This window comes from Nothoprocta perdicaria, unplaced genomic scaffold (assembly GCF_003342845.1).
Source record: "Nothoprocta perdicaria isolate Ctin4 unplaced genomic scaffold, notPer1 scaffold_99, whole genome shotgun sequence".
Lineage (NCBI taxonomy): Eukaryota > Metazoa > Chordata > Aves > Tinamiformes > Tinamidae > Nothoprocta > Nothoprocta perdicaria.
Window position 1 is genome coordinate 1,212,649 of NW_020456298.1, and position 27,958 is coordinate 1,240,606.

Here is a 27,958-nt window from a genome sequence, read left to right on the forward strand (position 1 = left end):
TTGCAGGGACTTGTGTCAGCTGCTCTAACCCGTCTCTCTCCCCTTCCACAAATTTTCTTTCTTTCCGTTGGCCTCTGCCAGAATCCCGGTAATCCCCACTGTAATCCCCATCAGCCTCCAGGAAGCCACGGAAAGCAGCTTGGGAGCACACAGTGCAGTTAACGCCGCTGCTAGTCTACCTGCCATGGTGAGCCTGGTACCACGGAGCAGGACAAGTCTGGGTTTTACTGGCAGCGGCGGGCCCCAAGCTGCACATTATGCCTCCGTGCATCCTACTGCCTGCACTTTCCCTGCCCCAGCGGCCACTAACTGCAAACCACAGCGAGGGGCAAAACCAGCAGGGGAGCCCGCCCGTCCCCTGCGGCCTCTTGGGGGTGTCGGCCGAGCTCCCACCGCTTTGGGGTTCGCAGCAGAAACCCAGCACCGAGATCGGCAGCGGGGCAGGACGACAAGGGGGCTGCTGCAGCAGGCGCYGTCCCGCGCGAGTCCAGGCGCTTTCGCCTGCGGCTGTGGGGAGAGGAGGCCGCTGCTGTCCACGGTGTAACTAACGGGTTCTGCGACTCTTAAGAGCACTCCAGTCTCCAAAGGAGATGGGGATGGGCTTGTTGCAGCCCATCGAATGCCACATGGGCCCTGGGGAGGGTATCCCCTCCCTGCAGCCCTCTGCAGAGCGTGTTGATCTGAAGGACGGGATGAGCACTGAGCCGGTCCCAAAGARGTCTGGAGGGGCATCTGAGCCACCCTGAACTGCCTGGCTGACAGCAGGCATCTGCTAGAGAAGCAGCATCACTTCTTTGAAGTCTGACCATCCACAACTCCTTTACAGTTGGGGGAACTATGAGATTGTGCCTCCAGCTCTCCATGCAAGAAATCCCGCCTCTCCTGCCAACGTCCCTTGTGTCCAGGAATAAGAGGATAAAGCTAAGCCAAGGAAAGTTAGGCTCAAAACGCAAGACAAGTTTCCATGACACTAATCTATAAAGGCAGCAAATAACTTCCTGACAATTCAGAGAAAGTTCTAGTGTTTGGAGTGCTTGATTTTATAACAGAGAATAACAAGGAACACAGAAAACAGTTCAGCTGAGAAACCACAAAATTTAATGAACCTGATTGCCAAGGCACTTCTAATGTCCCAGAGGTACCTGTCCAGCAAGGACGCTGAACATACAGATCTGGACACACGTGGAGCTCCACTACGATGCTATGGACTCCCTGCAAGCACAATATAGGCTTATATGAACCCCATCTGACTGCAGCTGTCTCCTTCTTGTGGCTGGATCACAAATACTGCTGAAGACATYTGATTCTTGGGATAACAAGGACGGGCCTGTTAGCTCACAGTCCAGATACTTGGGTTGCTGTAACTCTGCAAGACACTACATATCTCTTGAGCTGCAATAACAGACCACATGTGTCTAGCCTATCATAAAAGTGARATGAAGGGTATTTATTTAAATCTTTTTGACTGAGCTTTATCTTACGTTGGCAAGAACTGGTGCAGTTAAGTCATGCTTCGCTTGCCTGAAAGAGCCTTCGGTTCACAGTGCACTGTGCTTTTAGATCCGGATAGGATCCAGGTCTGTGCCCAGATGATGATCAGGCCTAAGGACATGATATTGCCTCATCGCTGGACACAATACCTCCACACAGCTGACCAAGGCTGGCATTTTATATCAGACCTATCATCGCTATATCTGACCACTTCAGTCCACGACCAAACATCACTTATCTCTATAAAGCAACAACATTCAGGTCTCCAGCAGAGCAACCTGCGAGCAATGAGGYACGCAAATCTCTGGTTTAGAAAAGATGAACCTGCAATTGGCCAATGGGTAAAATGAGAAGCTTTACTTACCAAGTAGCCAAGTATGTTTTTTGCCCAACATTCAGAAACATTCATCTGCACATTAGCCTATTATTTTCCTCACACCGCACACACACAGATCTGCTCTCCCAATATGCTGGGGGAAAACTCCATCTCCATGAGTCAGTTCCTGGTAGACAGCACAGAGCTGGACAGTCTTGTGCCAAGAGGAAATGACTAAAGCCACAGATCAACCCAAACCATATGGCACCAAAATGTTGGCTTTTCCCCTCCCCTCCCTCCTGTAAAGACAGTGCAGGATTCTTGCAGATTTTGAGGACCTTTCATTTTTTTTCTTTGACCTACAAAACGTGAATTAGCCCAATTGCTTGATTCTTAGATGCCAAAACACCCAACCAAGGATGGAAGGAGCAAAAGGACCCACACACTAGCATTGCTTCAGGCAGCTGGCATGTAAAAGGAAAGCAGTCATCGGATTGACAAGCTATTTCCATACTGTCGCTGGAAGCCCCRGAAACTCCTGTCAGTGGAATCAGAGAAGGTGCCGGATTCCAGAAGATGCACGTTGAAAAATGAGAGTTGAAAAAAGTTGGAGCACTTAGGGCAGGCTAAGCTTCTCAGAGGTCTTCTCCAGAGACTTTCTTCCCATCAAGTGGTCTTATGCACTACATTAATTCCTCAGACTCATTTAACGTCTCAGGAGCATGACAGTCAGGGACATAGCTACAGCCCCTGACTGGGAGATGTTTCACAGTACATCCCGAGTGTGTTTCTGGAACCTGCAGAATGTTGTGCASCAAGCAGACACCACGTCTGCAGGCACTGTACAAACATAGCTGGTGCGCGAGGAGGCGAAGCGCAGCTGCTGCTGGGACAGGGCACTTCACAGGSGATGCAAGCAGCCCCGAGGAGGGGATTCCACCCAAGCCCAAGGACTAGAACCAGAGCAAACTGAAGACCAGGAGCCAGGTTGCTCGTAAAAGCCAAGTAAAGCCATCTCAAGCCGGCGCAGTTTGGGTGCAAACCTGCAGAGCCAAAGCAGGAGGCACCAGCTCCTCTTACAGCCCTGGAAGAAGGGTCCTTCCATCCCTCCAGCAACCTCTGGCCCATCACAAACACTTCTATTTTAAGTCCAGATTTGAAACTAATTGATTTTTTCCAATAAAAGAGCATAAAGAAGAACATTTTTTGGAGTCTGAAGAAGTTTTTAAGTGCAGCTATGGGAGTTTTAAGCCAACATGAGTTGGAAGAATTCTTACCAAAAATATTTGCTCCATTTGGCAAGCTACTTTTCACAAGTGACATGGGCAGACTACTTCCTACTTGCTCCTTTGGAAGCAAAAGCAGGAATATTGCTATGTTCAGGAAACTTGAACTTTAATAGGTAAGAGATACAAGAACAGGACTGATTTTCTGTGCTGTCTAATGAAATCTGCATTTCACAAAATCCTAGCATTTGTCCTGGATGCTGCTGGCTGTAACTTCTCACTGCCTCATTGTTTTATGGAGCTCAACAACAATTTATACCTTTCTGCAGATAGGCATTTGCTGGAACAGAGCTCCAAGGTGCCCCTTTATTTTACTACATCCTCCTCTACTGTATTGAAGAGCTCTCTAATGCCTGGTCTTCTTGCCTTGCAGAAATCACTGCATACTAGAATTGAAAACCTGTCTTTCAGTCTCCTTTTGACAACTTTGCACTTTATAATTATGAAGGCTACAGTTCATATATAGTGGCTGGCTGGAGTTTTAAAAAAGAAAGATTTTGCAGACTTAACCAATAAAATCGATTTTATTTATAATAAAATCTATTAACCTAGTAGCTGTTTTTCTTTGTGGTAATTTTGGTTTAATAACATTGCTGAAAAGCTCTGTTCAAAGAATGGCTAGGAGAACACTGCTGCTGCCCTGAAGAGCTTAATGTCAAAACTCCAGCTTTGTGGAAGATATGTTGCAACTGCACACAGGTTATTGGGCTCTCTCCAGGAGAACTTTGTCATGCTCAGTGGGCTGTGATGTGATACACAAGGAGTCGGGCTGCATGATCTAATGGTCCCTTCTSGTCTTAAGCTTGTGAATCTAAATAAACAAGGCAGGAGGAAGACAGAGGTGAAACCATGTWGCAAGCAGCACAGAACTGCCTAAGATGCAAAAGGCTGAATTCGCAGTGTGGCATCCAAAGCAGGCAACCAAGCCCCAGCCCTTTTCTAGAGGAATGCCCTTATTCAGAGCCAACACTTTCCAAGGTCTTCACCCACCATTCACTATAAGACTAAGAGCAAAAAAGCATATGAATGATAACATCCTTTCACCTTGTATTTCTGTGCGCTTTGAGACCACAACAAGCAACTCCTGAGAGGTGAAGATGAGAAAGGAAGTAAAATTTCATTTGCTTTCAATTACTTTAAAATTTTCAGGTCACTTTAAAATTTTCAGTACCTTAAGCTCCCTACTATAGTCTTTCATGACTGTCCTCTACCTCCTGGGTCCTGCAACTCACCTCCCGTGAAATATTCTGCTAGATTAAKTTGGCTCTCATAAATACATCAAGAACATGATCAACATAGGTCCAAGTCAACCTTTCAGAAAGGTTTTTTTCAACTTCCAACTGCAGGTTATTTTCACTGTCTCCTTTCCTGCAGATCTCAGTCATTCATGACCCCATAATTTGCCATTGTGCATGCTGGCGAGCMTATAGCATGCATGTGGGCAACATAAACATTATGGAAGAGAGAAGCTGCAAAGACTACAAAGTGGCAGAGGAAGGTTGAGATGCACCTTGAAGGAAATTGCTCCTTTTCTTTCACAGTGCAGTTTTATTTACTTCTGTCCCYTGTTCCTCCCATCAGCTCCATTCCCTTTTATGTCTTTGCTATTAAAATTAGAAGGAATTTTATTCATTCAATTGCTGTAGAAGCTGCCCAAAGATAAATAAATTCAGCTTAATAAACCTTGTTAGCAGGAAGAAAGGGGAGAACGCCTAATTAATGTATTAATGATTATAATGCACTTTGAAGATGAGAAGTGCCACGGGCTGTGAGGGCATGTTTCTGCCCTCCGAAGCCCCAGGGAAGCGTGTGCAGAAGCTAATTCTAAACCTTATTGCTCCTGCAGTGTGTCAGGCAAAGAGTTCCATGTACGACAGCTCCGCAACACCCTGGACCTACATGCAGACGGTGACCCATCTTCCAGCTACAGCTTGTGTTGAGACAATCCAGCTGCAGATTYTTCTCCTGAAAGAGAACAGAAAAGAGCAGGCAGGCACTTTCTAGTGCAACTCTTCCATGCACTACAGACACACGGCCCAGCAATATAGTGTCATGCTTACCCAGAACGGAGGAATTGGTACTTCACACCTTGGCAGTTAAACACAACCTCTTCTCACCGCCCATCCTGATTTATTGAGTTGTCTCTATCCATCCTAAGAGTTTCCACTCAAACAAGAGCTACCAGAATAATCCCGGTGTTAATGGATGAGATGTGGGCTCTGGAGATGCTCTTAGAGTGAAGGCAGCTCAGGGCAGGTGTGAGGCAGGAAATACTTTGACAGATGATCATCTCCAGCTATTGCAGAGAAAGGGTGTAAGGGTCAAGGGAGATTTCCAGCTGGCTCAGGAACAAAAGCATCTCACGTCCCCCAGACTTCTCCTCACTCAGACAATACAGCGCAGGCTGAGATCAGAAGAACAGATATGTCCCTTGCTGCAGTATGAGATCTGCCTTTACAGTAAAGGAAAATAAGTAGCTTAGGAAGTCTTTTAGATGTCATTGCACAAACAAAATACAAGCTGGTAATAACAGGTTTCTTAAACACACACTTCCCTTGGATGCGGTACGAGGAGGCACATACTCCAGACTCTCACTATTATCAGCCTAGGTTATAAAAACATTAACAACAAAAACATTAAAATGCCAGTCTGAAGGAATCAAGTCCTAGCAGCTCACATTTGCATAGCTGTCTCCTGAAGACATCGAGCAGCCTAGAGGAATCTTAGGAAAGAACCTGAACTGCACCCAGAGACAACAGTAAGTTTCACGGGGGTGTAGTAGGAGGGCAAGACAGGCAGAAAGCAGGCTGTCCATCCAGGTGGATGGACATCCCTTGGGATGCAGTGAATAACAGTGCACTCCAGGTACCACTGCACGGCAGCAGCACTGCCCTGTGCCAGGGACCAAGAACTAAAGCACAGGCAGGCGTCCCGCGACAGCCARGTGTCCCGCAGCAGAGCCAGGAACAAAACCACACCTCGGCTCCGAGCTCTGCTCCCGACAGCGGGTGCTCAGGACCAGCTGAGTCAGGCTCTTGTTGCCTGGAACCACCAGCAGTCACTTTATGTGGGACAGCCGAGCCGTGTTCCACTGGCAGCCCTTTCTCCCGGGCTAAAGCATCTGYCTGTTCCAGGCTCTTTCCTCAGGTGATAAGCGGAGATGGCTCCTTTCCCTCGAGGGGATTAAGGACTGACAATTACTGAGCGGAAGCACAGTAATAAATCACTCTCTCCTCCACTGGTTAATACACTGACCAGCAAAGCTGAGGCTGTCTTTGCACAGGCCACGTAATTTTCCAGCACTGCTAGCTGATCACATTTGGCTTTACAGACTTGTCTGTTTCTTGTGTCACTAAAATAAATATTTAATTGTTTGGTTCTCTGGTCATTGACTCTCCCATCTCTTTCCTCCAGGGAAGAGAGAAAAACCTAACACCACTATTCCCCGGAGTTACTGAAGAGAACTCCCACGTGCTGCTCTAAAATTGGTATGAAAAACTAAACATAGACCAGTGCCTTCTCCCCGCCGTGTTTATTTTCCCACCCACTGGCATTCACACCCTAGTGAGTTGGGGCAGCAACTGCCCTGCTGCAGCCCACGCTGCCACACACAGGGAGACTCCTGAATGGAGCTTCTGCGTCCGTGTAACATCCAATACAACGATGGATATTTGTGACACGCTGGGAGAAGCAGCCTGGCGTTCAGAGCTGCTCTGCTTCCAGTTACCAGAAGTGTGTCTTCTTTTCTCTTCCTAGAGCAGCAGCAGCCCACAGCTGGTCCTCATCCTTATAAACTGAGTATTGCCATCCTGTTCCCGAGAAGCCTTGGCAAAGCTCTCTGAAACTCCGAGAAACTAACACCTCAAGTGAAGAGCATARGAATAAAAGGAGTGCCTGAACCTAAGAGAAAGAAACCTGAGTTGATGAATGCATTAACAGGGGACAGTTCATGATTTCCTCCTCCTCCTCTTCCTTCTCTTGCTCTCCCAATCCTCCCTTCTCCACRAGCAATCAGCAGAAAGACTCCTGCCTTTTTTCATTGAGGAAAGAGTGGAAAAGCCATTACCACCCTGCAGGAAGAAGAGGACCTCGAATACATGGCAGCACCTTCCATGGGAAAACATCTAACTGGGAGTGAAAGACCTGTGGGYCTCCCCGTCCCACTTCCACAACGAAACAATTCTGAATATAACCTCTGTAAGAGGCAATCAAAGCAGCGCCACTTGCTTTGGGGTGCTAGAAGCTGATCCCCACCAACTTCAAAAGGAAAAGACAAGAATTGTGTTGGAAGAGGCTTATTCTGATACATAAAGAGCTCTGGAACTAAGGACCAAGCAGCTACTGCAGAAAAGCTATTGCAGACACACACTTGCACTCTTCCCTCATGCTGGAATGGGCATCCAAATGCATCCAAAATGCATTTCTGTCATTTTCTTTACTTAGAATATTTAGAAATAAATAGATAAATTATTGTTATTATTAATAATAATAACATGTCCTCCTTCAGGAAGAGAGGCATTGCAATACAACATAGGCACTTGATATTTTAGGGAGAACAGATAAATGACAAATCTCTGTGAAGAAGCCCTGATGGGTTTGCTGGGGGCTCTCCTGGACTGATATCTTTCCGAGTTCCCAGGAACACATTTTCTCTCATGAATTTTCCAGGCTTTAAAGTTACCGTGAAAACTTTTTTCATCCTTTAATAATGCATGAATACAAACCATTACAACTCTATAGCAAATCAGGTTGCGCTTCCACTTGCTTGCATCTGACAAGTCTTCTGCTGCGAATGCAGTTAACAAGTGTCTTGCTTTTTGGAAATGTTAATTATTTGCATAAGGTATCACTGAACTCCTCATGGTAAATGCCAACACTGGCACTGACAAAAATGTTAATATTGAACCTTTCTTTGTTTCTTTTTGAAAAATAGAGCAGACCCCACACCAAGAGCCCCAGAATCATTTCCCTATTCCTGTAAACACTGTTTAGGACACAAATGCAATTCGCCCTTTGAATGGCTAATATCTACTTCAAATGCAAAAGTAATTATTGCACCTCAGGCAAGTGTCCTTACAAGTCCTTACAATAGCTAAGACTATGTGGGGAAAAATCACTTCTAAAGCAGCAAAATAAGCTCTACCCGCCTTACATCATTCTTGATCATTTTGAGCATTATAGCAGTATGAACCAGACATCAAGTCCCACCTTCAGGCAGACAGAAAAATCTACTGATTTCTACAGCAGCAGAAAGCAGCTGAAACCAGCAAACTGAAGCCACCAGCCTTTGCCCGGTGTGACTCTGTTCTTCTCTTCCATCCTGTTTATTTGAACTGTTTGTTTTTGGGGGGGCAGGTGGAGGGAACAGTTTGTGTGGCAGGTCCTCCTAGACTGAAATAAGGCGCCAATCCTGTCCTTTAGATCTGGGACATTAGTGCTTCCAAACCCATTGCCCTCCCAGTGCTCAGAGCTCCTTAGCTAACGCGGCCTCGGAAAAGGCAGCCCTGGAGCGGGCGAGCGGAGGCGGCTCTGCAGGAGGGCTCCATCATGCGACCGAAGGGGAAAGCTGCACCCGGCTCCCTCAGGAGGCTCCCTAGCCCAGTGGCTTAATTTATTCTAGCAGAAAACCCACTTGGACAAAGACCTAGGATTAGGGAGTGAAACACAGTCACTGCCTTAACCTCTTTGGAACTTGTACGCAAAAATGCCGAGTTGTGTTCGAAGTTCTGTTGGGTTAATCCAGGGAAGGAGGATGACTACAGGACAAGCAGCAGCTCGATAGCATATTTGAAAATAAACCTTTAACTTTGGCATGGTTTGATGTTTTTCATCCTTCACACTTCCCTGCTGGAGTGCACCAGGTCCTTCCCTCTCTCCTGTTTCCTCAGCACAGGAGTAACTGCCCGTCCCAATGGGCTCCACGCCACCTTCTCCACTCCCCGCCACTGTTGTCGTTCACGTCAAGCCTGGTGGTAAGCCCAGATTTGCCACAAGCTGGACATACACCAAGAGCTACTGCAACCCAGGTGACTCAATGTAACCGCAGGGTGACAGTGGCAGTTTGACCACTCGAAGTGTTGGCATTTTTGATTAACATGTGCTAATTAACGTGGGATTCAGCTGGGAAGGGACCTCTAGAAGTCAGTCCAAGTCGCTCGGGGCTGTGCTCAACAGCAAAACTGACCAGACAGATACAAGTTTTCCATTTTTTTTACTGTTTTTCCACAGTATTGTAAGAGTAGCCGCCTGTACAGATGTACAACATCCACACATTTCCTCAGTACCAATGTAAAATAATATGGCACAAAACCAGATGTGCTTTAACCGCATTTAATTGTGCTTACCATGTAAGCAAGAGCAGGAATKAACCCGTGCAGCTTTCCTGCCCCAGAGTGTTGCTCACACAACAGCCCTGCTGGGCTGCACAGTTGCACAGCCTGCAGAGCCTGCAGCAGGGCAGCGCAGCAGGGCAGCGCAAGCTCCCCAGGGCCCAGGCCTGCACGGCCACAGCAACTCTGCCACACGCCACAGACAGGGGAAAAACACCCAGGAGGTACCTGCTCCTGCCAACATCCCCTCTCCCCCCGGGATAAAGGCTGACTGTAGAGACACAGATGCAATCCACGTTTAAGTGAAACCCTTTGGATCCTTCTAGGCAGTTCAAATCAATTGGCCACTGAGGATTTTCTGAGCGCTGCACAAGATCACATCGTGCCTGATCACGCAGCACCGGACACAATTCATCAGGCAGTATATTTTTCCTCCCCTTGTCTTTTAGCTTTGTGATAATGGTTGTAATCACTGTACAGATCTTTAAAGACTTCCCTTACACCTGCCGGCAGCGACGCATTTAAGAACTTGACGTCTCGCTCAATGCAAAGGTCAAGGATGCGATAGATCCCCTCGGTGAGATGCTTCTTCACAGCTGGGTGCAAAGTCACCTGCGAGAGGGAAAAAACTGCATTAGGCTCGAAGACACAAGGGCAGGAGAAAACTGCCCCCGCACCTGAAGTGCTGACAAATATAGTCCAATGTATCAGACCATCTGCAATTGCCCACTAGATGCAATCCAAAATCTCTGGCCATGCAATATTCTCCTGACTTTTAGCAAATGCGTTCTGCAAAATAAGCATGTCTCTTGCAACAACATGCATATGAGTGCAACTATATCCACCCTGCTGTGGGCTAAATGACTGATCATCTTGCAGTCACGTGAAAACTCCTCAGCAGAAAAGCTCTAATAAAAAAAAAATAAATAAATAAAAAAAAAAGAACAAAACCCCTCGCCCTGGATAACACGTTTCAGTTGATTCTGTACAGCTCATCATGCCTGGGCAGTACCAAGGCATTAGCTTCATGCTACTTAAGTCCCAGCTCCAAACGAGCCCTTCCTTTAGGCTACCCTATCATTTACACTAGAAGTTTAAATGGATTGACTACAATCATTTAACAACCTGATATGTAATATTTATCTAGCAATTTGTATCTGAGGGTTCCAGTGTATTTTACCAGCTTTATTAAAACAACTCCCCCAAAACTCAGACGATGTCTATTTATTTGCTCTGCTTTCACGCTGGAGACCAAGTGCCAGCAGCCACGCAGGAAGCTGAAGGAAGAAGTGGGACTGCCAGTAAAACGGCCGGGTCCCTGCCCTGCTCCTGCCGCTACCCCCAGCTCAGCCTCGCTCAGCCGGCACAACAGCCGCTCCAAGCAGGAACAGCCGGGCTCGCTCCGGAGCCCTTTGGTGCTCCAGGCAAACTGGAATTTGTCCTGAGCTCACAAACCACTCGCTAAATGCTCCACTGCCTTAGGCAGTGCTGGCCTCTGGCATAACCGCGTTATTTTTGCCARAGAAACAGGTCTTATCTGTGCTGAATCCCCAAATTAGCTTGTTGCCTCCAGATCTAAACCTCGACACTCCAGACCTACTGAAAATTACATAAAAGGCTGCCGTTAAAATTCAGACTTCTTTCTTCCTGAGGCAACTAATAAACTTTCYGCTAATGAAGTGAACTCCTAATCACTGTGTCAGGCTCCTGCTCCTCCTGCCCCGCACACAGAACAAGCAATATATTTTATTAGATTTGCTGATACAGCCGGGGAAAATATACAACAAATATTAAGGCACATAAACCTGTCTTTGCCTTTGTGACCCTGAGGAGTTTACATGCTCCAAACTTGCCATTTTCCCCTCTGTCAGCTGATCTAGCAGAAGGCTAATAAAAGATGTTATTTCTCCCTACCATGCACTCAAATAACAGAAGCGAGGATCACAGCTGCAGCAGCACCCCTAGCGAAGGCATCGTGCTTGCCTCTCTTTTGCCAGCCCAGAGACATGATTTCGGAGAATGAGGATAGGGGAACCCACAGCTCCTGCCGTGACAGGGCGAGGTGTCCCTCCTGCTGAACACAGCCACCTCAGAGCTGCAGTTCAGGGAACTGCAGCCCTCACATTACAAATTAAACTGGACTTGTGCCTTCCTTGGGCCATTCTTGCTTTGCAGAGCAGCTTCCCCTAAACACCATCCAGTAATACTATGGCAGCAGAACCAAAGATTTAAAGAGCTGCCACTGCTGGCTAGCAGTTAATTATGCTTATAAATGTTTTATGATCTATATAGTTAGTGCAACCAATTTGTGAAGCATTGCAGCACTCTTGATTGGACACRTTAAGTGTGTGAAGAGGTATTTTGCTTCTGCTGAATTAAGCAAGAGCTCAGAGAGAACGTGGGAAAAGCACCATCAACARCACGAAAGAGGCTTTAGATACCACCTATTCCAGCAAGGAACCCTTCTAGGTTATCACAGAACCATTCACATGGATATTTATTTCCTAATATAAAGGAGAAGCACGGATTTTTCAGAAGAGGGAGCTGTTCCAGAGCTGCACTTAGGAGTGACTATTTTTATTCCAGCAGCTTTCATGGGTTTTAGTTTGGAGATCCTTGGAGATCCCTTAGTTTGGAGATCCTTACAAAGGGTTTCAGCTAGCGTGCACAAAACCACAAAGCTACTGACACAACCTGCTTTCCTCAGCCACCTGCCACAGACCCTCCGGATCTTCCAGTCACAGGCTGAAAAGCTACTGATCTGATTCTGGAGAGAAGAATGGTTCAAGGCAGTTTCTTTTCCTTTTATGCTATTTACAGGGAAAGAGATCTGTAGATTCCTCTGCAAGACRGGCATGTTGAAGCCTCTATTTCCCTCTGATGGATTCCCTCAGTTCTACCAACTCTTTCTTGTCTAACGGGCAAATAAATCACCACCTCCCATCTACTGCATCAAAGAGAGAAAATACCCTTTTGCCACAGGGCCTGCTGGCTCATTTCAGATTTCCCTTTCCACACCCTGAAGTTTCACACATACAATATTTGGCTGTGATTTCAACAACCATCCGTCACTTACTGTGCATCAGTGAAAGTTTTACATAAAACTTTCCCCAAAGTCTTACAAGACTTTGTACTCCAGCCTAATAAGTGCCCCTTTAGCTCAAAAACATCATTTGACAAATAAAATCCCTCCTTTCTGAGGGAAGGCTCTATATTCAGTGCTGAGCAGATTGAGAGAAGTTCAGAACTAGTTAACTAGAGGACATATAGGCTTAGCATTAGTTTGGCCCCAGCACTTGCTTAGCAAAGTTACACACTTCATAAAGGAGAGGTGGCTCACCAAGAAAGCTGAGTAACAACTAAGAACTGGTCTAGCCCATCATTTTAGTCCCAAACAGCTGAAAACAGCCAAGCCAGAAGTTGCCAAGTAGAAGAGGCAACTGAGTTTAAGCTCTTAATCTTCATTGCTAGTTATAGGGTGGGTTTAGGTTAGGATATCTTTCTGCTGAGAGAGCTTAGAAATACTGACTAAGCTCCCTTTCTGCATGCTGGCCCAGCTCCAGGACAGAGCACAAACAAACAGCTTCCAGGTGCTGGCAACGCAAGCAGTGTTCACGTTGGTGATACCTAAATTCATTAACTCATAACAGAAGAACAACTTGAATTTAGTTCTGGAGCTACTGACCTTGCTCTGGTATCTGCAATAACAGCAGCAACTGCTTTCAGAAAGGATGAGAACGATAGCTTGGTGTGGAAGAATTACTGAAAAGCCACCACTTCTCTGGCTTGGAAGCATTTTTTCCCACTCATTTGTTCATTTAGACCAGAGAAAAAATATTTTCCCAAGAGATTGTTTTCTCCGTTGCTTTGACAGATGGGGCTCTAACTAATATCAATCCCGAACAGATGAGACTACCTGGAACAAAAGCCTGAACTAGCATATGAAGAAAAAACAACAGTCAAAACAAGATGGAAAAGCAAAGCGTTCCTGTAAATCAATATGGCATTGCTTTGCGCCCTCCTTTTTTTCTTTCTTCTTTCAAAAGTTTTTAGCACCTGGGTAGGAAGTATCCTCAGGAAGCCTCACTCAAACTAACTGGCAGTCTGTATCAGAAGTGTATTCTCATGATGCCCTGCAAATTTTACAACTTAATAGATTTCACCAAACTCAACACAATTGCCTTTAAAACAGCAACACCAAAGCCAAAGCGAGCCCCTTATCATAGCACTTTCAGAATGGAAGAGTGGATGTTACCTTCTGCAATTCAGTCACATATTGGGCCACAATGAAGGCAGAAAACACAGTAAATTCTTCTGTTTCTGCAGCAATATGAGTATACATTCGTTCCACCAAGTGTGCACATTTCAACGCCATTTCATATTCGTCTGTGTTGACTAGAAGAGAAAACAAATGGTAGTTTTTTGAGCATTAAAAATATTAGAAAATGTTCCCAGGTTCACAGAGCAATCCTCTATGATTCCTGAAGTACATAAAGCCAGTATCAGCTTGCCTATTTCATCTTTTCTCTTGTTATCCAGACACAGCTGGAAGACCCCACATACCCTTACTCCCCTCCAGGTCTCTTYTGCAATGATGATGCTGTAAGAGCACACCAATTCCCAACTCTATACTCAKAGCAAGGCAAAAAATACTTCTTTTATATGCTGAAATGCTAGAAGTAGCMGCTATGGTCCTGTCCATAATCCAGTCCTCCCAGGTGAACTCTGGAGAAGACAACAAGCAGACTAGGAAATGAGATGCCCTACTTGATGGGAAATCAGAAACAGTCTTGGAAATAGTTTCTTAAGTTTCCTGATGAGATTTATTATATAGAATACCTTAACAGAAGCAACAGTACTGGAGAATAAATAAAATAAAAGACTGAAGAGAGCACCTGAGAACATACTTTCTTATTCACTATGCAGTGAAGGAGAATAATGAATAGAAATAAGGAAGGAAGGAATTCTGGAAATAGCTTTCATGTTACCTGTTATGAAAATAAAACAGTCCTGCAAAAATAAATGTCTTTAAGCTAACTTTCTTTCTTTTACGTACACGTGACTACTACAGAAGTCGGCAAATTCTCCAAGCCTGGCGTCAACTGGACATACTTGGCTCCCACTGGGAATGTGTTAGTGTATTCCTCCACAATGTGGAGGTTTACATTTGTCCACAGCCGCGGGCACGGAATTGGGTCTGAATCTAAATATGAAATAAGCTGTGGGACATCAGAGGAGAGCCAGGATATTGCAGGCCATGAAGTTCTCTTGTCTCAAAATGTTATTGCTCTAAYGGGGTACTTTTTACTGATCAGCACAAAGATGAAGTACCAGACAATGACCTTAATCACTGTGAATGATGAATCTCTTTTGTTGGAGATGCTTTTGTTTGGAGATGCTTGCTCCAACAACTGTAATTCCTTAATCATACAGATATACCAACTAATCACAACTGATGCTTCAGACATTCAAGGTCCTGTTTTCATTCATAGCACAGACTGGTGAAAACTGAGGCCTGTAGCAATCCCTTCTAGTCTTGAGGAGCTCCATCACTCAGGCATGTTAACATACATCACTGGTGTTCACGGCCACCGTGCTGTAAATGACAGAGATTTCAGGTAGGAAGCTTGGCAGGAAGAGTAGAAACTGGGCCAAGCCAACCTTCCAGGTTCCTGTTCACTGGCCAGCCAGCAAAGAACACTTTACGCATACCCAAAGCAGKGCTGTGTGGAGACAGTTCCACAAAAGCATCAGTTGTCTTTGCAAGTCCAAGCTACTGCAGAGCTTCTCCTCACTTTTATGTAAAGGACAGAGAGGGATATTTTTTTCCAGTGCCATAACTAGGTTTCTGACAATTTTGCCTTTGGTGTGACAGGCTGCCACACTTTGAACTTCATCTTCTAAAACACACGAGGTTAGAATACAGCATGCGAAYGGAAAAGCTACAGTACCTCTGTCTCCTTTCTGACGCCCTTCGTGCATAACAGAAACCACCAGACGATGGAAGCTGTTCAGGAAAGATGGTGCTGCTTTTAACATAACCTGCAACAACATGACATGAAAAGGAGACCTGAGATAACRGGGTAAATGGAGAGATGGAGGAGATACACCAGAGTGCATTCAAGGCCTGGGGAGAAAGCTGTACAGCTTAGAAAAGCTGTCAAGAGCAGAGAACATTTTTCCATCCTGCATATGTACAAACGTAGCACACGAGAATCCTCATTCAGGTGTCCCAGCTGTACTCGCATATAAATAACAAATCACCCTAGAGTTACTCTGTATCTGTTAAGCCCTTCATGATTGAGAAATTTGCTCTAGCTGGTCGAGAACCCGAGTAGCCAAACAGGCAACGGACTAAAGGTCCGTAACACTAGAGATCACTGTATAAAACCAATCYGGATAGCAAGCTTTCTATTCCAGTATTTCTGTCAGGGCACTTTAGTCTTACTTTTAGATTTGGAATAAGGAAAATAAAGAAAATAAAGAAATATAGGGAATATTTCCCCAATTTTTATATTTTTCTCTCTTAGTCCTGATGCTAATGCCCTTGCCTTCCTTTCTCCTCCTCTCCTGCCTTTATGTTCCTGATGTCAGTAGTCAATTTTAACATGCCCCAACCCTATTTGCAAAGGTCTGCAAAATCTTGATCTCCAGACTAGATTTCTGGTGCCTAAGCCATTTATGTTTTCATAAGTGGGTTGTGAATAATCTGGAAAGTTTTACCTTAAACTAGCCTCATAGATCCATAAGAAATCTGCTGCCAAAGATTAACAACGCAGGTATAAAAACAAAGTAGGAGAGCATCTGGAATTCACATCTGAAATCACTCAGTTTTGAGATTCCCAACCTTTTAAGTGACAAGTGCTATGAGTATTTTGGTATTACCAGGACAAATCAATTCAAAACTACTATTAAAAACCTATTTCTAACCATTGGCCTCTGTCTCAGGTTTTTCTACCTTCTTCTCCTCCTTCTACCCTCTCAAAGGTACCTTTGGATGACACTGCAGAATAGAGAAGAGCACTTCATGGACTCCCAGGAAGATACTGCCATAGTCCTCCATCTTCAGATGGTCTAGTGGGACCGTCAGGAGAATGCTGAATGCCAAGGCCACATGGTGAGGGTTGGAGAGAACCCCTTCTCCCTGCCTTAGCAGAGCTGCGGTGGTCTCCAGGATAGGCACAACTATGGTGGAAATCAGGGCTTGGTCCTGGCAGGCTTCTTTGGTTTGCATCTACATGGAGACAGGAAGCAGAGAGGAGGTGTGCATCAGGACAGGCTAATACAACACTCTGACTTGAGCCCCTGAAACAACATCAGGGCAAGCAGGGGTGGCAGGGAGACTCCTCCACTTTAGCTGTCCTGCTGGAGCTGTATGCCAGGCACAGCATGTAACACACACACACACACACACACACACACACACACACACACACAGAGCTTTAAGTGCGGACTTGTAGCTTTATCCCAGCCCCCTAGAAAAGATGCAGAAAGGCTACGATAACCAGAACCTCTCTGCATCTCCTCACATGAATGCAGTGATCCAGATGTTCTCTACAAGCATCATGCAGACCCACTGAAAAGAGCAGGTTTTTAATTTTTTTTTTTTCTTTATGAGCACATCCCTCTGCATTTGTTGCCATTAGCCACATGTCACAGCAGAAGCTCAGCTGACAGCTTCCTTCTCTTTTGGATACGAGGAAGGATAGGAGACTAAGACTTCTCTCTGTAGTACAAGTCTTTCTCAAGCTCCAGATTACACAGCCTAGTCCTACTGCTAATGGGAAGTGTGTGACCTACACACTGCCCACGGAACATTTACTTGAGGAAGGAGGATAAAAGGGGCCTAGACCAAACGGTGCAAATGAATCTGAAAATCCGGCTAGCATCCCCCAGTTACACAGAGAATACTGTAAAGAAGTACGTTACAGATGCAATCACTACAAACTCCAACAAATGAAAGGGAACAGGTAATTAAGTAACAATAAAGAGATACTTACAGCTAAGGCTGTGATTATCTGTGGGCTGGCAAACCAGAAAGCTTTTTCCTTGTCTCCACTTAATGGGCAGCTGAGCAACAATTTGATTAGAGTAACAGCTGACACCACTTCCTGCAGAAAACACATCAGCAGTCATGGATACAGAGGCACCAGCTCATTTCTAGCACAGCAGAACTTTCAAGGGCAGTGGTAGTTTTGGGCATTAGTGAAGCCTTGACACATGAAAGCTCTTAGAACTCACCTTGTGAACTGTGAAATGATTAGCAGCCCAATGAAGTTAAATGTGCTGAACTGCCCTGCCCAAATACCCTGTGCACCTGTGCAAAGTGATTCGGCTTTAAAATCACTTTATGGCATAAAAATACATAGGAAAGGAAAACTTCCTCCTTCAACCCCTTCCATGCAACAGAGGGAAGCAGAGAGCATGTAACAAATGCTACACTGGCCACAGCAGAGGGATTTTCTTGCTAGCTATGATGGCAGATTGGTTAAATAAATATATTACAAGACAAAGCCAATTGGTCTTATATCATCACATTTCAAGCTCACAGTGCATGCCTATATTTCAATGCCTACGCAGCTGGATGGTTGGAATATAGGAATATTACAGGAATTCCAGATACGTTTTCCAAAAAAAAAGACATATTAGGTACTGACACGGCACACTCATGCCCACTGCTGACAAATAAAACTGACAACTAGATAAACACTGACATTTTAATATAGAGCTTACATCTGGTCTTTTAGCTTTAAGGCATTCCATATGCTGCTCCTGCTGTTTAAGCTTCTCTGCAGAAAGGCTCCGTATTTAAAAAACTACTGAATGGTGTTTGGATATTACTGAGTAGAGTCTTTATGAAGACAGATATTGAAAATACAGGTGCAGTTTAGGTTTCAGAGAACTACTAGCATTTTATAAGTAACATGCCTTTTAACCCTGTTCTGAAGAGTCAGAGATAAACAGTGGTTAAGACCGATGGTGTCTGTTGTGCAAGAATTCTGATCAGCAGGTAGAAAAAAAGCTTTCAGCACGGCCTACAAAATCATATCCCAAATGATTTTTGTTGATGGTACCTGAAATCAGAATTGCTAAGTCCTTGAGCAGAACAGAAAATCTTTCCATAACCAAAAGTTGTGATAGCCTTCACAGAGGTTCTACCCAGCTCGATCCACATTGAGAGCACACCTCAGCCCAGGCATCGAGCCCTGAGCCATGCAAGTTAGTTCTATCAAAGAGCTGAACATAAAGTGGAAAGAGGAAGAAATATTTATCATGTCAGGCTGCTAACATGGTTTTTAAGATAGAGAAAATTGAAGAAAAGCACAATAAAAACAAAACTCATTCCTTACTTTAGCATTCTGTTGCCAAACGTTCTTCACTTCAAGTCCCTGCAGAAAGAGCCTCATTATGGCATAAAACTCTTCAGCAGAGCAGCTTCCCAGCAGCTGGACAAGCAGCTCTGTCAGTTCCATCTCTAGATTTTGAATCACCTGGCCTGTGATTTCAGGACCTGCGTATTTAAGGGACACAAACATGTCTGAGTCACTTCCCAAAGCAGAGGCAGGAAGGGGTGAGAAGAAAACTAACCACATCTCAGTACAGCTCTGTGGGTTCCCTTTCAAGCACTACACACGTAGATTGCCCCATGCTACCCCTTCACCCTCCCTGCTGCCAGGAAGAGGATCTGCTGTTCTCAGATGTTTCACACTCTACAGCTCACAGAGCAGGCACCCTAACCACAAAAAGCTTTCACTGTGGAAACACTGGGATCAAGTTTGCACACAGGCAAGGGGAAGGGACTGGGCAAGGGACAGGGCTGCAGTGTGAATGTTGGCTGGAAAGCCATCACAAGTCATAAAGACACTAAGCCTAAAAYGACTAGGGTTTGATTATCATAAGCCATACTCCCCACTCACACAGTTCAGTTAATTACTACATGTCTAGACTTCCTTTCAATTTATTGCACTTATTTCTTTACTTCCAAAAGTGGCTACAGGACGTGTGGCAATGCGGAAAATCTTCTTCAATAAGAGGGCATATTTTAACTTATTTAATACCTTACATACTCAGAAATTCTCATAGCTTTTTAGAGTGCTTAATTAGGTCTTTGGGCAAAAGCACTTTACCAGCCTTATATTAGGAGAGAAAAGCACACAGCAATAGTGAGAAATTAGTAGAAACAAATACAGCAATTGATACTTGTTTGTGGCCCTTTGTGAACCCCAAAACTCAGGAGAATCAAAAAAACATAGGCCAAAGAAGAGAATCAGACACCAATCCCGTATCTTCTACATGTAAYAGCTCTAGCTGAAACTCAACTGTGCAAGCACAGGGTCAGATTTTGCATGCAGAGTTGWGCTCTAGACTTAACTACTTAATGCCAACATAAAATCTGAAAGAATGACATATGCTAGAGCACAGCAAAAGCAAGACAGGGTCCCTTTGTTCAGAAAAGGCAAAGGGAGCAGTCATGTTCATGTGGCACACGTCACCAGCACCGATTAGCTCATCTCACTCTCCAAACAAGACAATACAAGGGAGCTGTTCTGCCACAAGGCTAGCAAGAAGCAAAGGGTTCATGTCATTTCCAGCCCTGGCTCCTTYTCTGCCTGCATTCCCAGGCATTATTTGCCAGATTCCCCCAGACTTGGTCACAATTCGGAGGATTTAGCATTCCTGACAGATAGATCAACTCCTTTCTTTACAAAAAAATTATTCATCTCTGCCTTTTCAGGTCCTCTGAGCCTCTCAGGTGAGGTATATCAGGGTAYTTGAGCACATCAGCAGCTTCAGTGCACCCTACTCTACCTGCCACCAGAAGRGGGAGAACAGCTCCTCCAAGTTGTGCCTCTGGAAGTATCCCCTCAGTCTGGTTATCACTAGAATGCCTTACAGCCATGAGGTAATAAGGAAATCGGCTCTGTTTACTAAGAGCTATATTAYAGTCTCAAAGAACCAAGGACAACTTCCACACTTTGATGTCCAAAACTGGAATGACCATCTGCACAGGTACCTGTAAAAAACCTTTAAATAGATAAGAAGAAAGATCTGAGATAGAGGAAAAACAGGTTCTTCAGCTCCTAAGATGCTACTGGTAAGAGAGTTCTAAGATAAGCTGAGAAAATTATCTTTCTCTTTCAGGCACAAAAAAATAACCAAAGGAAGCAGAACCTACCCTAATGAGACACCCATATCAAATCAGCTGGCTGCTGTGGTCCAGTCACCACAGCCACCACAACAAAACTTTTGGGAAAACTTAGTTAGGTATTTAAAAAAAAAAAAAAAAAGAATGCAGGCAGTGTTTAACAAAAGCGGTCAGAAATATAAAACAAACAGCTTCTAAAAAAGAAAAAAAAAAACTATGTAGGATTTCTAAGTCACCTCTGTGCTGCAAAATTAGCAAAGGAAATAGAAAACAGGAGCCTTCATACCAGCAAGAAGCTTTTTTACAGCATAAACCACAGTCACTGCATTTTCTTTTCCAGGAGACAGATCAGGTATTGAGCAGAAGACGGTTAAGAACCGCAAGGCGGACTGAAGGAACTGGAGGTGACCTCCTGCAGAGGGCAGCTCTCTCAGTATCTGAGAGWAAAACTTTTGATAGAGCTTAATATGGGGGCGCTCCAAAAATTCCCCGAGGTCTTTAGGGTTCTTCTGCCAGCCCCCTTTACAGAGGGCATGGCTCAGATCCGCCTTGAGGAGAGTAGTGACAGACGGTATGAACGCTATGGGCAAGGGCTGGCTTTGCACGTTGCTCTGCAGACCTTGCTCCACAGCTCGTCCCAGCTCCAGGATTGCTGGCTCCAGCAGAGCCGGCAGCACATCCCCAGACTGCAGCTTCTTTTCTGGCTGCTGCTGAAGGTAAAGGGTGATGACATGGCACAGGGTGGTAAACGCCATGAGCAGCAGCTGCCCAGCTGCAGGATTCCAGTTTTTACAGCATTTACTTCTGGCTTCCCCAGCATCTGGCTTGCAGCTCACCAGGAAAGACAGGAACTTCTCCAAATTGATTCTCACACTCTGGCGTCGTTCAACAATTATCTGAAGAAAGTGCTCCAGAAAGGTTTGTGCTTCCTGGAGATACTCTGCCCAGGCAGGATCAGTCAGAGTATTAACAAAGAACTTGCTGATCGTGAACTGGGAGGTCATTAGAGCCTCAAGAGCATCACTGGCATGAAAAACCTTAAAAACAGAGTTGGCATTGCGGCCAGCTTGCAGGCACCTCAGAAGGTGGAAGCAGGTCCGGAAAAATTTCAGTGATAGCACCTTGCTGCAAGARGCATTAGCCCTGGTGTTGGCTACCAAGGACAGCAGCAAGAGATGACACCGGATACAGTCTGAGGGAAAAAGATTGTCCAGTTTCAGAAGAGAAGCGATTTCTAGCAAGCTCAAGCAGCTTTCTAGCTGATTTTCTTTCAGGATGAGAGGAGAACCATTTTTCRCTAGCAGTAATACACATTGGGCAGCTTTCTCCAGCGTTTTCCAAGCCGTGTTGAAGTCATCCTTTGGTGGCTTGTTTTCTGATTGTGTCTCCASCAGGTCAGCACTTTTCCAAGGAGACAGGATCTCTTCGTGCCAAGGGATGTTATCTGCAGACAGCTGTTGCAGCGGCAGATCTACAGAACCTCTGGCAGGGTGCAGCACCTTACTGAATTGATGAATAAGGCTGCTCAGAAAAGCACAGTGCAGCACCTTCATTTCTGGGAGAAAGGGACTATGCAGCAAACTAAGAGACACCTTTCCAATGCTGATGGCAGCCTCCTGGTCTCCATCAGCTTCCTGGGCTTTGGCCAATACCGATGTCTCCAGAAGCACGCTGGCAATGTACTCCACATCTTTCAAGGAAAGATACGGCAAMAGAATAGTCAGGTTGGAAACGACAAGATGCCAGTGTGCTGTGGGGTAGGTGAGATCATTTACTGCACTTACATCTCCATCCCAAGGTCCAGTTTCTCCCTTATTCATGCTGGATCTTCCAGACTCCACGATGAAAGCTGCAGCATGCTGCAAGGCCTGGGGATCACCCTTTGTCTGCATTAAAATCATCTTCATTTTCTGGAGTGTGAGCAGTTCCAGGCAATATTTACCAGTGGAGGCAAAACTACTTGCAAGTGCCGTGACTTTTTCCCAACACTGTTCCTCAACACCAGGGAGGAGAGCAGAAATGCCCATGTGCACTCCAGCAGTTGCAGTAGCAGCAATTTCAGCTGATGGAGACACATACTTGCTGCAACTAATACCAAATAAAGTGTTTATTTCAACCCAAGTGTAAACAAGAAGTARGGCAGAGTCACTGGCCTTCCTTAACCAAAGCTCCGAGTCCTCTTCTCTAGGAGCCTGCAGCAGTTCCAGCAGGGGCTGGATTATTTCATTCTGTATCCCTGCCAGCAGAYTCTGGGTGCGAAGGACCACAGGGGCTGGGGTCACATCATCCAGGCTCCTCATGTTGAACAGAAAAGCGTGCAGCACCGAGCTGAGGGACATCAGCTTCCAGACCATGTTCGAATCGCTCTCAAGAGCGGGAATGATCAGAGTCTGGCACTTCTCCACTACGAGACACAAAATGTCCAGAATCTGGTTGGGTGGGAGCTCCAGGAGGCACTCGCGAAGCTTGGCCGTCAGGCCAGCAGACAGCACGGGTGCTCTCAGCTCGTCAGCAGCTGGCTGGCAAACGACAGCCAGCACCTCCTCGAAGAGCCGCGGGAACTGCCGCAGCTTGCAGTAGGTCTGAAACACGRCGCCGATAAGAGCCTCCTGGGGCCTCTTTGTGCGTGGCTCACAGGCCTTTGCATCGATCCAGGCAGAGGCCACTAAGTCCCGCAGGTTTGGCTCCACGATGAGGTGGTTTAAGGCTATGAGGAGTTTGAGGCACCGGAACCAAGCAGGGATGGCTGCCTGGGCGTGCCGCACGAGCAGCTGCGCCAGCCGCCGGTAGAAGCCAAACTGCACCCCCTTGTGCCGGATGCGGTCGCTGGCCACGTTGTAGATATCGCAGCTCAGCACCGAGCTCAAGAGCTGCTCCAAGGCAAGCAGCTCTGTGCTCCAGCCTGTGGGGGACAGCTCATCMCCCCTCGCACCCTGCTGCAGGCCAGAGAGCCTGAGGCAGTCGAAGAGCCTGCTGAACATGTGGAAGCACAGCAGGGCGTTTTCTCCCTTGCTGTAAGAGTCCAGAAAGAGCTTGTAGAGCAGGGACACTGAACCTGCCACAACAGCCCCATGGAGAGCAGGTTCACAAAAGTCACTGCCCAGCTTGGTCCGAATTGTGTCAACCGGTAGCAAAAGACTCTTCAGAGCTCCTTTTTTCTTCTCCTGCTGTTCCTGCTCTGGCAGCAGCTCTTCTCTGTAGGAAGAGAAGAGCTCAGGCTGGAACAGTCCAGCTTGCAGCAGAACCTCTACTTGATTTCGGATTTCCCTGCTCCAGTGCTGACGCACGTGGCTGTCATCTGCCTGTGTCCAGTTCCTCACCGTCAGCAAGTGCCTCAGGAGCAGGCATGGCTGGAGCAAGTGGCTTGCCACCTGCCCAAAGACACGATTTGGGTTGGTCTGCTGCCTCTGGATCAGGAGGTACTGAGCAAAGGTAAGCTGCAGAGTGCTGAACAGCTGGGAGCTCACAGCATCATCAGAAGCCAGCTGCTGACAAGCCAGCTCAGACAGCTTGCTGAGGAGATCGACCAAAAGCTCACACTTAGCTGTGTAGATGACGGCGAGCGAAGGAGTGGAAAGGATGCCGCTGGAGCAGCTCAGCACCGTGCCAATGCTCTGCCGTGCCTTTCGGGAGCAGGACTGCGACAACCTTTCATTTATGACCTAAAGGTTGGAAGAAACAAACAAACCCCACAGTCAATTTTTCACACAAAGATCAAGCTAATCATAAGGAGCCAGCATCATTTTCTGTAAGCTCTGGCTGTAAGGGGGGTGGACTGTGTCACAGGTCTCAGACTAGAAGCCCCCCTGGCAAGCAGAGTGTCCCTCCTTTGCTTGCACCACAGGATGCATGAGGATTCTCTCATTCAGTGCAACTGCTACTGACAACAGCAGAAACTGTGTGCATTTGAACTGAACGGCTAGTCTTGCAGATGGGGAGAAGGGGGAATATTCCCTCCCTCCTTGAAATTGTTCCTGAATTGGCTTCYTTGAATTGCTCCCGAATTCCTGAATTGTTCCTGAAATTATTCCCCCTTATTCTCCCCCGCAACTAAAACCAAAAAACCACCACCCCACTTTACACTCTTGYTCAAGGATGTTTATCCAGCATACACACCCACGACTAAATGTCATTTTTATGTTCTAAGAGCAGCCTGGGACTCCTGTGCTGATACGCAGAGGCTGCTGAACTGTCCTTTCTCCTCTTCTAACAGAAGCACTCTTCTACAGAGTTTACACTTGACATCAATTTTCCCTCCTTAAATTTTTTGTGGACATTTCCACGAGGTTTTCTCTTTGGATCACATTTTTTATTATTCATTCCCCTTTCTCATCTCCAGATAATCKCAGCAGACAATTTGCAAATCTGCCTCTGTTCCACAACTAAAACCTCAGCTCCTTGGCACCTCCGAGTGAACAGTCTATCTCCTCAGCTCACTAAGGTCCCCTGCATTCAGATTTCTAARGCCTTTCTAAGCACAACACTCTTCCCTCCTACCACCTTCCTCTTTGGTCACTGGAGTACTCTGGCCTGTAACTCTTATCCTATCTACAATCAGACAAGTTTTCATGCCCAGGCCATAGTTACACTGAGCAGSTTATGCCTGTATCATCTGTGAAGCACAGTCCTTTTCAGCCGAACAGCTCTCTGTGCTTCACAGCTCATTCCTGCAAGTGGAAACAGTCCTGCCTTATTTCTATCCATCCTGAGCACTACTAAAAGACTATTTTCCCAGCCATTTTGGCTACCTTCACCACCATCCATTAACACCACCATTTCTGTAACCAGGACCCTTAATAAGGAGTTGCATGTTGTGGTTCAATTCTGAGCCAAGTTGAACTGCAATTAACAGCTCCATCAAATCTCTGATCAGGTCAATCACTACTTGCCATCACCACTAAATTGGTTWAACTCAATTCACAGAGGAACATAATGCTTATAAAGGGAAAGATGTGGGACCAACAGGATTTCAGCTGAGAAAAACATTTCCTGCTTCCCAGTTCACCTGGGGACACGGGCCATGCCTCCAGCACAGCACAGTAACTTCCTCCAGGTTCCCRAGTCTAGCATGTGGGGTTCCACAAATGAGGGGAGCCATGCCAGAAACGTGCCACRTGCCAGATGCATACTAAGGGAGTAACAGTTACAGTCTCCTTGGATTTTCTCCCATGCACCTGCAAATACACAGCCCACAGAAGCCTACACAGAGCTACAGCAGTACAGCAAGTGTGACTGCTGGGGAGAAGGGGACTTAGCTCCCTGGGAAAGGGAGAATCGGAGCAATAGCTCCTTCAGAACCATCACAAGCAGCTACAAGTTYCTAGGCAGGGTCAGCTGAACAGCACCTCACGGCACACATGTACTCAAGCCAAACATGCTGATGAGCTCCACAGCAAGGGAAAAAACTCTCTCTCACCAAGCCTTCTAGGCCCAAGGTACACAGTAAGTTAAACAAGAGAGCAACAACTGGAACTCAGCCTTTACTTATCTACAGAAATACTTARACCAGGTCCCTCTCTGACTGTTTGCAGAAATTGGAGAGAGATAGATGAAGTCTGAGGCTATTGCTGGAAAGCTCTGCCATTCTTTGCCCTAGTTYTACGCAAATATAAACCACATTGCAGAACAGAAAGACAGAAGTTTATACATAAGCATCCTAAAAGCAAGATGTTAATTATGTGCTTTATATAACACCCTAGATTGTGAGGAAGGGTCACATACGGTAGCGGATACTGCACTGTTATCCACCATCTTACAAAATGACTGTAATTTTAGTTACCTGTGCAATAGCAAAACTGAGATTGATTGTCTTTCCATTCTTTAAAAGATCCTGTAGTCTTCTACTGTGGATAACATTGTCYAGATATGCCCAGAGTTTCTCAACGACTTCATCCTCCAGCTCAAGTTTCTTGTTGTGGTATGAAACCAATGTATGGCTTACCCAGTCAAGCAATACCTGTTAACAAAAGAGGAGTCATCTTTTATAATCCCCATAGAAAAAGGCAACAAGAATAGGAGTCTCTTCAGCTACAGCACAGACCGTGCTATGTGCTATGATCAAAGAACTGCTCCATTCAAGCAGAATGGCTCTGAACAWGCAGATGGGTCCATTCTTGCAGGCTGCAGCCAAGACCTGATTTTTTAAGTCCCTTTATCCTAAGTCCAGTTTTGACTCTGCTCCCCTATAACTGCACAAAACAGCTTTCAGCAGTCTGCACCCTGCTGTCCTTTCACCAGCAGGTAGAAGTGCAAAGTTTGATGCTACTTAGCAAAGAGAGTAAAACTAGATGATTTGACTTTACCTTTCATATCCTATTCTTGTCAGGTCRAATTTATACCTATACCATTGATTTAAATTATTAATTTCAAAACAAAATTATGACATATGACTAGTTTTTATAACACAGGTACTCAAGAGGAAGTCAACAGGAACTCAAAACAGTGATTTTGAAAAGTGCAAACCCTAAGCCACACTTCTGAAGGAAGTTCAGAGCACCAGGAAACACATATCTAGTTGTAGTCAGTTCTTTCACTCCAAGTGTTTTTTTTATTCTTAACTAGGACAAGAAGCATCAGGAAGCAGCTGACAATGGCTTTAAAGTCCTGCAGAGATGCTAAGGCAGCATCTCCAAGATGCTAATGAGGGCTCTGGAGATGGAGATTTCCCGTTTATCCAAGAGATGGCAGCCACAGCACTCTGTCTATAACAAAGAGCATTTCTTCCCATCCTAAYGGGGATATCACACCTGAAGCAACTCTGAAACAATGCTATGAAAACATTTCATACAGCCACGCTGAAATGAGGAGCCTGCCCTCCCTCATCACCAGCACCATATTTGCACTGCCCGTCTAGAGGCAGACCATTAAGAGGCAAAGGTCTTGCTTTTGCAAGCCAGGTCCTCCTCAGTGRCAATTATCTTTTTGGCTGCGTTTCTCCTTCAGAAGCACTTACTTGCTCTTTATTAGGAAGAAAGCACTGGTGAGAAATCCATGCGAAATGGGCTAGCTTGAGTTTGTCTTCCCAGGAGGTCTTCGCGCTCTTCAGCTTCAGGTGGACGCCCGAATAGACCGCTGCCATGGGGCCGCTCCAGAGGGCTGCGAGGCCAAAGCGGGACACGCAGCCGAGGCAAACACAGCGTAAGGGAAGCGGCAGCACCCACGTGCCCGGCCCCTGCCAGGCCCTGCAGYGGCCTGGGCAGCAGCCCAGCTCCCRCYCSGGCATCCCGGGCATCCCTCCCACTCCCACACCAGCAACAGCCCCCACCGTGGGCACCCGGTCCTCCCCCGCTCCCCACTGCTGCCTCCTCCCAACGGCCTCCGAGCCCCTCATCACCTCTGGCTCCCACCCAACGCGCTCCCACCCCCTTCCCGGCCCTAATGGGCTCCCGCC

The 27,958-nt window shown here is 46.1% G+C and overlaps 1 protein-coding gene across 1 annotated transcript; it reads right to left on the bottom strand.

Moving 5' to 3' along the window:
* Positions 1–9,287: 9,287 nt before the first annotated feature.
* On the bottom strand, positions 9,288–27,708 carry URB2 (URB2 ribosome biogenesis 2 homolog (S. cerevisiae)). The gene is made up of 9 exons (XM_026053393.1): positions 27,521–27,708; positions 26,348–26,524; positions 20,855–24,230; positions 18,773–18,933; positions 17,423–17,533; positions 16,414–16,656; positions 15,374–15,464; positions 13,678–13,817; positions 9,288–10,034 (listed from the first exon to the last, which is right to left on the bottom strand). The coding sequence occupies exons 1-9, from the start codon at positions 27,644–27,646 to the stop codon at positions 9,837–9,839; spliced, it is 4,623 nt and encodes a 1,540-aa protein (XP_025909178.1). The 5' UTR covers positions 27,647–27,708; the 3' UTR covers positions 9,288–9,836.
* Between the last annotated feature and the right edge of the window lie 250 nt (positions 27,709–27,958).